Source organism: Dipodomys merriami, unplaced genomic scaffold, assembly GCF_024711535.1.
Source record: "Dipodomys merriami isolate MVZ:Mamm:240054 unplaced genomic scaffold, mDipMer1.0.p SCAF_373, whole genome shotgun sequence".
Taxonomy (NCBI): domain Eukaryota; kingdom Metazoa; phylum Chordata; class Mammalia; order Rodentia; family Heteromyidae; genus Dipodomys; species Dipodomys merriami.
In genome coordinates, this window is record NW_027205304.1 from 842,844 (window position 1) to 854,617 (window position 11,774).

Here is an 11,774-nt window from a genome sequence, read left to right on the forward strand (position 1 = left end):
CTAGCTTTTTGCTGGTTAATTGGAGAGAAGTCTCACAGACTCTCCTGCCTGTTCTTCATTTGAAACCATGATCCTCAGATCTCAGGCTCCTGAGTAGCTAAGATTACAGAACTGAACCACTGGAGGCTAGCTCAGTGCCAGATTTTAATTTGTCTTTTTCCTATTTTCTGTTCTACATGCAGAATCCAACTTTGCCTGGTCCCAAGACAGGCAACAAGCAGATCTAAAAAGCCAAACCTACAGGTAAACAAGCCAGCTAGAAGTGAAATGAGTCCCACAGTTAAGGAAGGGCAGAGGCAGAGAGTGTGAGGGGAGCTGACTGACTCAGTTCCAGACCTGAGAAAGCAGGCAAGAACAGCTGATGGACACAGGAAGGAAGTTAGAGCCTCCTCATTTGCATGCTTTCTAAAATCTTAGGTTCAATGTAAGGGGGGGAATTTCAATTTCTAGTCAAGAAGGATGACTTCCTGGAGAAAGCAGGCTCTGAGTAGAAGAAAACCATGAGGAAAAGAAGGTCCAATGAGGAAAAAAATGGAGAAGAAGATTGGAAAACTGGAAGCCACTCAGAGAATAGACCAGACTGAAAATGAGCAGAAGATTGAAGTAGATCAGGGACTATGTGTTGTTTGCCCTTGGCAAGCTGTTAATTATAAACAAATTGCCTTCATGTTTGGGGTGGGGTGGTATACGCATGGCAGATGAGCAAAATGGGCCCCTGAAAAAGAGAACGAAGGGGAAATCTCCAGGCAATAGATGCTCCTGCACCCATAATCGAAGCGAAGAAGGGCCAAGGAATCTGGGCCAGCCAGGTGAGGCTCAGGGTAGAAAGAACTTGAGGAAATGAAGTTCATGTCTGCATCTCTACCCTCCCCTGATTATTTCTGAACAATTCCATGACTATGAAGGAATGATATGCAGAATGAAAGAGCAAGTCTCCTATTGTATTCAGCATACACTATTGACAAATAATGGTTATTGATCAGATTGACTCCAGGGATAAGAGAACCATAAGGGAAAGGAAGTGTTTAGGTATTGTCAACGGCTGACTACCTGTGTAAGCTTATTCACCCCTATTTTGGGTTAACAGCCTTCACCTTGGTCATCCACAAGCCAGGCCCTGCCATGGCTGTGTATTTCCACCAGCCCTGGCTGCATCAGCAACGGAGTCTGGATGCCAGTCCTGGTAACATGCTGGTGTGTCACACACAAGATGACAGCTATAGAATGTACTGTCTCTGCTGTAGAGTGCTTTCCCTGGCTACATGACAGCTATAAGATGTATTAACTTTGCTACGTGCTAGATATAAAATGTATTGTCTCTGTGATAGGAAGTTTTCTCTGGCTGCAAGCCAGCTATGAAGATTTCCTGCCACAACCCCTTCTTCTGCCTTTGGACTCCTGACACACTCTCTTCCTCTAAGGCTATGAGAGCAGCTTGCTACTCTCTATCCCGCCAGAGATAGCCTCCAGCTGACATGAACACTTCTTTCTTCTACGTGACTGTCTGTCCGAGTGGTTTTCTGGGTTGGTGCTTACAACATGGACGCGTCTATGTTTGTTCCTTCTATTCCTTCCCATAGCTCTATGACTCTAGACACTTGGCTTTTAACTATAAAGAAACAAGGCTCTCAAAAGTTTAAATACCCATTATTTAATACTCATATTTAGCAAATGAGTGATCCATAGCTGGAATCCAAACCCATATTCTTTGTAGTGAAAAAGATGATGTTTTCCACAGGTGTGGTTTGGTTTTGTTTCAACACAGGAATTTGTGAAGTTGACTTGTAAGAAGTCAGAATAGGTCAGGTGGCAGTGGCTCACACCTGCAATCATAGTTACTTGGGAGGCTGAGAACTGAGGATAATAGGTCAAAGCTAACCTAGGCAGGACAAGTCTGTGTTAACACAAAAGGCCAGAAATGGAGCTGTGGCCCACGTGCTAGAATACTAGCTTTGAATAAAAGAATTCAGGGGCAATGCCAGGCTTTCAGTTCAAGGCCTCCTACTGGCACCACAGACACACAGACACACAGACACACACACAGACACACAGACACACAGACACACACACACACACACACACACACACAATTAGACTATCAGTTTCATTCCCTTTTCATTTAGCTGTAAGGAAAAATTTCATGCTCCTCTAAGCAAGGCCTCAGCACCCAGATTGTCTAAGGAAAAAGAAGTGAGAATGGTGCCCCAGGGCCAGGCCCCACCAGCTTGTCACAGGCCCGGTTTCTTGTTGGGGAAAGCTTGGCCTTCACACCCGGAGCTTCTAGCTGAGGAGGTTATTCATGTCCCGGCTGAGGAAGGAGAGTCCAGTGACCTGGACTTTGAGCAACTCATGGAAGACATTGGGAGAGAGGCAGAGGAGCGAGGGGAGCTGCAACACGGAGATAGCGCAGAGGACTTCCCCATGGCCCTCTTTGAATAGTGCTGTGCTCCCACCCTGCTCCTGTTCTCTGGAGCTGCTGGGAGAGCCTCGGAGCCATGTCCTTGATCAGCTATTGAATGTTGGGAGTTGTTGGTTTGATACTAAGTTCTTGGAAGAGTTGTGCAATTATTGTGTTAATAAAGCAGGTTTGGTTAGGTTTATGTGTAACCATGTGCTCCCGTTCAGCTTCTTTTCCCTCCTCTCTGTGGCACTGTGGCATATCACATGTGGCAGGAGGCTGTCCAGCGTGGGAACCTGGGAAGGATACTAAAGCCTGATTCCTGGGCAGGACTGGGTTGCCACTGTGGCTCAGCTGCTTCCTAGCTGGCTCTAAGGCCTTGGAAAAGCCAACTACCTGGCTCTTCTTTCCCAGCTTCCTGGTATCATCATCTCCCTGCAATGGTTGCTGCTCCATTAAAGGTTTTCTATGCAAACAGTCCCCATGCATGCCAGTTATAGAGAGGGAGTGATGATGAGTAGATTCAGAAGCAGACCCTGGGTTTTGGCCTGGCTACCAGAATCCCACATTTATGTCTCCCTCACCTGAGGATCATGGAAGAAAGGCGTTAAGAGAGGTCTTGGATATGCCTTATCTAGGAGAGTTCATTTACAGTAAGTGGAAAAGAGAAGTCACTTAGGCAAATTCTGAGGGTATTTTATTTTGGCAGAAAAGGGGTAGGAAACTGAAGTGGATACTGGAACAAATGACTACCTCATTTCCTATGTGGCCTTAAACTTGCTGACTTGTAAGTTGTCTACCTCTGGCCTTGATCACTGGGAGCCTTGAATTTTCCTATTGAAAGAAGATGTCATGTTGCTGAGTGCCTGTGGCTCACACCTATAATCCTAGCTACTCAGGAGGCTGAGATCTGAGGATCACGGTTCAAAGTCAGCCCGGGCAGGAAAGACCGTGAGACTCTTATCTCCAATAAACCACCAGAAAACTGGAAGTGGTGCTGTGGCTCAAGTGGTAGAGTGCTAGCCTTGAGCTGAAGAGGTGAGGGACAGTGCCCAGGCCCAGAGTTGAAACCCCACGACTGAAGTGGGGAAGAAAGTGGAGGACTCTTAAGGCTCACTCATTTGGTCTTTAGGACAGAGTACAGGGTCATTTCCTTCTGGGTGTTTCCATGGAGAGGAGGGCCGGAAGGCATTCTTGATGAGGAGGAGTTGGAGAGGGTGAGGACAGCATAGACAGTGCTCTCAACCTGGGTGAGCGTCAAGAGAAGGTTAGACAGGAGACAGAACCGCCCCTGACTAGCAGCCTATGTCCCAAGTGCCCTGCCCCCACCCAGCTCCCCATCCTTCCACCCCACCTCCTCTCATCTCCTTTCTTTTAGAGCTTAGAGCTGCTTACCTTGGGGCTCTGTTGGGGTTCTGTATATTGTCCTAGGGAGAAGAACACGAGGGAGTATTGAATTGAGGTGTGACAAGGAAGCACACAGATTGCAAGGGATGCCGGAGAGACAGCAGCTGCCAGGTTAAAGCCAGAGTCACGTGAGTGGGATGAGGTGAAGAGTGGGAGAGGGGAAAGGACTGAAAGGAGGGTGGTGTGCAGATGTATATAGGGTGTTTGGAGAGAATGAAGGGCTAAGGGAAGAAATGGGGGAAAGATGGTATACAACTTACTTTCATAGGCAATATTTTCATATTTCTCCTCAGTGTTTTGGGAGACTTCACTGCAGGAAAACAGGAGGATGAGAAGGATATTAGAGGCTAGTCATGGAAGAGTTCAGATACGTGATAGGGACTGATTCTTTAGGGGGAGTTGTCTGCCACCTGCCCTGACACACTTAGGGTGAACTCGATGGTGTTAGGCCTTCAGAACAAGGCTGCCTAGAAGCCCTAGAAGCCCTTGGTGATGAGCTTCTGCCCAAACTGGGAGAAACATACACACACACACACACACACACACACACACACACACACACACACACACACGACTTAGTTTTAGGTCCTCTAAGCAAGTTGGCAGGCTGAAAGGAGACCGGAAGAAGGGCTTCTAGCCACAGGCATGAAGAGAAGGAGAGGAAGGATGGAGGGAGACTTTAGGTAAGAAGAGTATGGTGATTTTCATGTGTGTGTATATGCCAGTACTGGGGATTGAACTTAGAACCTGTGCCCTTGCTTGTCTATTTTAGATTTCTGTGTAGCTGGGACTACACATCTGATTGCTGTTCTAATTGACTTTTCCATGGGAGTCACATCTGCACTTGTGGGAGCTAAGAGTCTCTTGGAGCTGGGTGATGGTGGTTCATGCCCGTAATCCTGGCTGCTTAAGAGGCTGAGATCCTGCCATCACAGGTAGGAAAGTCTGTGAGACTCTTATCTACAGATAAGTCTCTTAACCACCAGAAAAACAGAAGTAGCTCTGTGGCTCAAAGTGATAGAGTGCTAGTCTGAGCAAAAAGAGCTCAGGGATAGCACTCAGGCCCTGAGTTCAAGCTCCATGACCTACAGGATCAAAGGAAAAAGAAAAAGAAAAAGAAAATCCTTCAATTGGTCTGCCTGGGCTGGCTTGGAACCCTGATCCTCAGATCTCATCCTCCTGAGCAGCTAGGATTACAAGCGTGAGCCACCAGTGCCTGGCCCTATTTTATCTTTTACATTATCTTTAAGTAGTCAAATAAAAGTTTAATTCAACATGTCAGTTCCCAAATAAAGCATCTAGATTGATGTGTTCATTTTATATATACATCTATCTATCTATCTATCTAGTGCATATTTGTTTTCTTTTTTGTTGTTCAGGTGTTGGGTTTGATTGAACTCAGGGCCAGGCGCTGTCCCTGATCTTTTTCAGCTCGAGGCTAATGTTCTACCACTTGAGCACCAGCTCTGCTTCCAGCTTTTCTCTTTTGGTGATTAATTGAAGGTAAAAATTCACTGACTTTCCTGCCCAGGCTGGCTTTGAATTTTGATCCTCAGATCACAGCCTCCTGAGTAGCTAGGATTACAGGGATGAGCTATCAGCACCCGGCATGTCCATATGTTTTAGAAATAAATTAGGTAAGAAAGTAAGCAAACCATGGTGGCACATGCCTATAATTTTAGTTGGCTGGGAGGCAGAGATCAGGAGGAGACAAGTTCAAGGTTATCCTGGGCAAAAGTTAACAAGAACTTAATTTAGCAAACCAGAGGGGTGTGGTGTTCCATGCCTATAATCCCAGCTATGTGGGAGACAGAGCTAGGAGGATCTTGATTTGAGGCCAGCCCTAGACCAAAAGCCTAAGATCCCATCTAAAAAGTAACTAAAGCAAAAAAAAGGCAGTGCCACCAAAAAAATTAAGTCAATATAAACATTTAGCTAAAATATTCACCTATAAAATGTGGTGTGTGTGTGTGTGTGTGTGTGTGTGTGTGTGTGTGTTTGTGTGTGTGTGTGTGTGTCTATCTATCTGTTTGTCTGTGCTTGTGTGTGTGCCAGACCTGTGGCTTGAACTCAGGGCCCAGGCACTGTCCCTGACCCTTTCTTTTTTCTCAAGGTAATTGTTCTACCATTTGAACGTCCAGCTTTTTGGCAGAACGAGTGTCATGGACTTTCTAACCCCGGGCTCTCTTCAAACCAGGATCCTCAGATCTCAGCCTCCTGAGTAGTTAGGATTACAGGTCAGGAGCCACAGATACTTAGATAAAATATCTGTCTTATTTATTTGTGCATGTTAATTGCATAAAGCAATAGGTTTCACTGTGATATTTTTCTACTTAGGGAAACTTGTAAAGAAATTTCCCAAACCACTTCATTCCCAAACTTCACTCACCCCACCTCTTTGGGAGGACAAATACTCACCCTCCTGGGGTTAGGGCTGTAGTTGTCTGGCCTGTAGAAAAAGAAACATGGTGTCAGTATGACTCCCCGGTGATTCTCTGTCTCCTTAACTGTGTCCCATGCTGAGACTAACCTTGAGGGAAATGGAAGTAAGCTGAGGCCAGCCATATTTGTCCTCTTGTCCTCCACTGCAAGTCCTAAGACAAGCCCTTCTGGGGCCATCCATCCCTGTTTCCATTCTCTCTCTCTCTCTCTCTCTGTCTCTCTGTCCCTCTCTTTCTCTGACCCTTTCTCCCCTTTTTGACCTCCCTTCTTACCCTTACCCCACTTTTCTCATTTTCCTTCCTCTGCACTTTTCCCACTTTTTCCTTGCCTTCACCAAAAATCTTCTTTGGGTTTCCTTCTGTACTGGCTGTTTCTGGTCCCACAGACTGAGTTTCATGGTTGGAATCCTGTTCAGGAAGTGGCGCTGTAGCTCAAGTGGTAGAGGGTTCACCTTGAGCGGGAGAGCTGAGGGACCGCGCCCAGGCCCAGAGTTCAAGCCCCACGACCAACCAAAAAAAAAAAAAAAAGAAAAAAGAAAAGGAATCCTGTTCAGACCTCTGCTGCTTCCTTGGGCCATTCCTCACACCTCAGCTGCTCTTCTTCTTTCCTTATGGGGGGTGGAGGGTGGGGCGTCTCAGCACCATTACTATTGGTGTTGTTGTTGTTGTTACTGTCAGTCTTGGGACTTGAATTTGGGGCCTAGGCGCTGTCCCTGAATTCTTTTTCCCAAAGCTAGTGCTCTACCACTGAGAGCTACAGTTTCGCTTTTGGCTTTCTGATGGTCAGTTGGAAATAAGAGTTCCACAAACTTTGGGTAAGCAAAGGAGGAGGCTGCAATGCTTGGTAAGAAATGTATGCATTATCCTACCCATGTAATTGTAACCCTTCTGTACAGTATGTTCACAAATAAAATAAAATTAAATTAAATTAAAAAAAAAGAGTTCCACAAACTTTCCTGCTGGGTTGGCCTTTGCTTCGCAGCTCCTGAGAAGCTAGAATTACAGATATGATCTACCAGCACCCAGCTTATACCCTTCTTGAAAACCATTGATTTGGGTGTACTTGACAATTTACTTCAGGGCTGTGGTGTGTTCCAGCCATCCATTTGTCTGTCTTTGTGCTGTTTTGCTCACTGTAGCATTGGGAAATTTTTATGAAATCAGCCAGTGCAAATCCTCCACTCTTGGCTATGAATTTTAGAAGATGAGCTATTCATTTTTGAAATGAAAAGTCATTGAGCAAAAAGCTCAAGGATAGCTCCTATGTCCTGTGTTCAAGCCCCATGACCAAACTCCAATCTTGCTTTTGATGTAGTTGCTTTAAATCTGTTTTGAATAGTACATACATCTTGTCTTATTCCTCCAAGAATATGAAATCTTTCCATTTCTTTGTGTCTTCTTTAATTTCTTTCAATATTGTCTTGTGCTTTGGTGTTAGTGTATGAATCCTTCACCTTCTTGGTTTAGTTTTTTCCTAAGTGTTTCTATTTTATTGACTGTTGCTATTATAGATGGAATGACAATCTTGATTTTTCTCTTTGGATGGAGCCTTTGTTATAAACCATCTAAGGACACTTCCTGGTCCTAGCCATTTCCCTCCATCCTTTGCGCTGCTGCATCCTGGCTGCCTTCACACACTGATGTCCTCACTGCAGGAAGCTGAGGTGGTCATGTGACTGCTCACTGTGCCTCTGGGATCTGATGTTGTTGGCTTTGATTTACAAGACCCTCTTTTCTCATCTCCCCTCTCTTCTACCAGCCATGAACTAACTGACAGTTCTTAGAATATTTTCCTCTCTTTGATGGCCAGGAAGTTTCTTCATCCCTACTCCCAGCTCTTGCCTGGCTTGTTCTTTTTATACCTTCAGAGGTTTTATCTTCTGCTAAGCAGCCCTCTCTGGCTCCCTTTCTTTCTACTGACATTGTTTGGCACTACCATAGCTTTCCCAATAAACAATGAGCACCAACACTTCTGAGCACAAAGGTCATGAAAAGCAGGCTCTGTTCTTGGGTTTTGATTTGCCCAGTTCAAGCCAGGCTCTGCAATGTGTGCACTGGTTTCTGAACTGAGACAATTTCCTGTCCCTTCTGCTCTGTTCTTACCTTTCTCAGGGTGGGCTGACTCTTCTCCAGGAAACAAAAGGATGAGACAGGACTAAATCTTGAGAGAAGACCTGACAAATCATGCCATCATGTGCTATTGCTGGTTTGCACAGCTATCTGCATTTTGAGTAAGCATCTTAACTGTTTGTAATGCAAGTGGGTTCAAAAACACTCATTTGGAAACACAATGAGAGGGCAGCCATGAGCCACTTACCCTTCCTTCTCCACCTGAGCAAGGCCACCAGTCCTAGCACCCCGGTTATGAGCATAGCAGTGGCCACTGCCACCCCAACAATGGCTCCTAGACTCAGGGACTGAGACTCTGAGACTGTGTGGCCAGCTGAGGTAACTTCAGAGGCTACACTGGTGCTTCTCTCAGTGGTGGTCTTCATCTGGGTGGTGGTCTGGATGGCTGGGGAAAGATCAGAAGTCAGCAGATTCTCCTGCAAGAGTGGGAATTTGTGAGTGACAGGTCAGATCTCATCTTGTTCAGAGGAATATGGAGAGGGGAGCAGTTCTCAGAGATCCACTCAGAGAGGAAGAGAGGGAGGCTTAGACTCCAGATGAGCAGGGCTGGGTAGAGGGATGCAAGTGTTAGAGCAGCTGCCTAGCAAGCACCAGGCCTTGAGTTCAAACTCCAGTACCTCCAAACAAACAAACACAAAAGGATTCCAAACAACCAAGTTTAAATCCTGACTCTGTACTACTTTTCTTTTTTTTTTCTTTTCTTTCTTTCTTTCTTTCTTTCTTTTTTTTTTTTTTTTTTTTTTTTTTTGTCCATTGTGGGGCTTGAACTCTGGGCTTGAGCACTGTCCTTGTGCCCTTCAGCTCAAGGTGATCGCTCTACCACTTGAGCCACAGTGCCACTTCTGGTTTTCTAGTGGTTTATTGGAGATGAGAGTCTCAGGGAGGGCTGGGAAGGTGGCTCTGTGGTAGAGCACTTGCCTTGCATGCATGAGGCCCTGGGTTCAATTCCTCAGCACCACATAAGCAAAAAGAAAAAAGCCGGAAGTATGGCTGTGGCTCAAGTGGTAGAGCGCTAGCCTTGAGCTGAAGAGCTGAGGGACAGTGCCCAGGCCCAGAGTTCAGGCCTCACGACCAGATCCAAAAAAAAAAAAAAAGAGTCTCAGGGACTTTCCTGCCCGGGCTGGCTTTGAACCTCAGATCTCAGCCTCCTGAGTAGCTCAGATTACAGGTGGGAGCCACCGGCGCCCGGCTATGTACCATTTTTCAATAGTGAATAAGAAGTCACTTCACTACTCAGAAATAAATCACAGGAATAGAACATCATTTTTGCCATAAAATCTATGAAACATAAAATATACCATTTAATCATCTGCAAGGGTGAATTTCAGTGGAACCGAGTACATTCATGTTACTGTACAGTCATTACTCTCTGCCAAATTCGAGAATTTTCTCATTATCCTAAATGGAAAGAAACTATGTGTACCCATTAAACTATTCCTTGTGTCCATGCTTATGAGGAATTAATTATTTAAAAAACTGAATGCTGGTGGCTCATGCCTGTCATCCTAGCTCCCTAGGAGGCTTAGATCTGAGGATCATAGTTTGGAGGCAACCCAGGAAGGAAACTCTGAGGCTCTTATTTTCAGTTAACCAGCAAAAAGCCAAAAGTGGGGTTGTGGCTCTAGTGGTAGAACACCAACCTTGAGCAAAAAGGCTAAGGCACAGGCCCTGAATTTAAGTCATAAGACTAGCACAAAAAGGAAAAAGAAAATGATATTCATAAAAAATTACCTGTATCAAAACTACTATTCTGTACCCATAAATATTCATACTTAAAAATTAATTAAGAAGAAAATGAAACACTACAAAAGAAGAAATTAATAACAGCATAAATATCTCAATTGAGAACTAAAATATTTTAATATCATTTTATTGTTATGATTAAGGTTCTATTAAGGGGCTGCCATTTCATAAGGCAGTTCTGAGTGCAGTTCCTTTTGGACAGTGTCACCCGTTCCCTCACTTTCTCTGTTTCCTGTGCCCACTCACAAGTTGTATAGTTCATTTTGCACATTGTGTCTGCTGAGTACCGTGACTGCATTTGGAGATCTAGAAGATTTTTAAATTAGTTAAAGATAAAATTCATAACAACATTCTGTTTAGAAAATAAAAATTGATTGGCTGGGAATGTGGCCTAGTGGCAGAGTGCTTGCCTAGCATGCATGAAGCCCTGAGTTTGATTCCTCAGTACCACATACACAGGAAAGGTTGGAAGTGGCACTGTGGCTCAAGTGGTAGAGCGCTAGCCTTGAGCACAGAGAGGCTCAGGGACAGTGCCCAGGCCCTGAGTTCAAGCCCCAGGACGCCCCCCCCCAATATGTGTGTGTGTGTGTGTGTGTGTGTGTGTGTGTGTGTGCGTGTGTGTGTGTGTATTCACACATACACATCATGATAAAAAGTAAATCCTAGGGCAATAATGATTTATTTTCTTTTTTAGAAAAAAACTGTAATATCACTAAAGAAGTAGCCTAAATTCACACTAGTTAATGCTTTTTTCTTTGAGAGGCAAAGGGGTGGGGAAGCAGTGCTGGTTTGGGGATGTTATTATCAAGAGGAATCAAAGAATGATATTGGCAGGGCCCTGAGAAGAGGTCAGAGGCCAGGGAGAGGAAAGTGAGAAGATTTGAAGTGTGAGGATTGAGGGGATGTGGAGCTGGGGAAGGGGGCTCACCTTCAGTGATGGTGAGTTTGGTCCCTTCGATGGACTGCCACCGCTGCTCACCATTTTTTGTCTTCAGATGGATGCGGCAGAAGTACATGTTCTCGTCCTCCTTCCGAAGGTTCAAAATGGACAGGGAGCCCGAGTTCCCATTCTTTGTGAAGTTCAGAACCAGCCGGTCCTTGAAATGCTTATGGATGAAAGGTGGGGTCATGTTGTAGATGAACTCCCCGTGGAAGCTCCTCCATCTCCAAAACAGCTTCACCTCGGGATCCCGGGGCAGCTCCCAGGAGTGGAAGAAGCTGAAGGGGATTTTGATGGAGCCTCCCACAATGGCAGAGAGGTGTTTGGGCTGCGTCATCCCATAGTTTTCATCTGTGAGGAAGGGGAAGGAATGTGAAGCAAGTCCCTGCCAGGGGGAGGCAGAGACAAACCCCAGATGCTCTTGCACCTGCATTCCCAGGGTTTGGTGGGACAGATGGCAGCGTTGACCCTCTCCAGGCTTGGGAGAGGAAAGTGGGTGAAGGGTTGGTCCTGGCCACCTCCTCCCACACAGCCCTCTGCACATGCCCAGCCCCCAGGCTCCCTGTGGCTTGATGGTTGTGGCCACTCACCAGCTGTCAGGACTCCTGCAGGCAGTAGCAGCAGTGCCACCAGGACCCACCCCATAGCTGGTCTCCTCTGGGGAGGAGGCCTGCTGAGTGCCACAGCCCGAGAGGAGGCCCTGACAGAGCCCTGG

General features: G+C 45.8%; 1 protein-coding gene across 3 annotated transcripts; it reads right to left on the reverse strand.

Moving 5' to 3' along the window:
• Window positions 1–3,069: 3,069 nt before the first annotated feature.
• Window positions 3,070–11,774, reverse strand: LOC138804829 (paired immunoglobulin-like type 2 receptor alpha). 3 transcript variants are annotated; one of them, XM_069989328.1, is made up of 7 exons: window positions 11,650–11,774; window positions 11,048–11,410; window positions 8,564–8,761; window positions 6,224–6,254; window positions 4,066–4,115; window positions 3,794–3,825; window positions 3,070–3,644 (listed from the first exon to the last, which is right to left on the reverse strand). In XM_069989328.1, exons 1-7 carry the CDS (start codon window positions 11,702–11,704, stop codon window positions 3,516–3,518), a joined length of 858 nt encoding a protein of 285 aa, XP_069845429.1. In that variant the 5' UTR covers window positions 11,705–11,774; the 3' UTR covers window positions 3,070–3,515. The 3 variants fall into 3 exon arrangements, with proteins under 3 accessions (XP_069845429.1, XP_069845428.1, XP_069845427.1); XM_069989327.1 differs by lacking the exon at window positions 11,650–11,774 and having other exon boundaries at window positions 11,099–11,559; XM_069989326.1 differs by lacking the exon at window positions 11,650–11,774 and having other exon boundaries at window positions 11,048–11,558.

Bases quoted from the DNA above. Each gene is read 5' to 3' on its own strand.
- LOC138804829 (XM_069989326.1), bottom strand. From the start codon at position 11,492: ATGCAGGTGCAAGAGCATCTGGGGTTTGTCTCTGCCTCCCCCTGGCAG. The intron at 6,255-8,563 runs GTAAGTGGCTCA...CTTTTTCTACAG, and splicing joins GCTCAGGTGGAGAAGGAAGG to GCCAGACAACTACAGCCCTA. The intron at 4,116-6,223 runs GTGAGTATTTGT...GTTTTCCTGCAG, and splicing joins ACAGCCCTAACCCCAGGAGG to TGAAGTCTCCCAAAACACTG.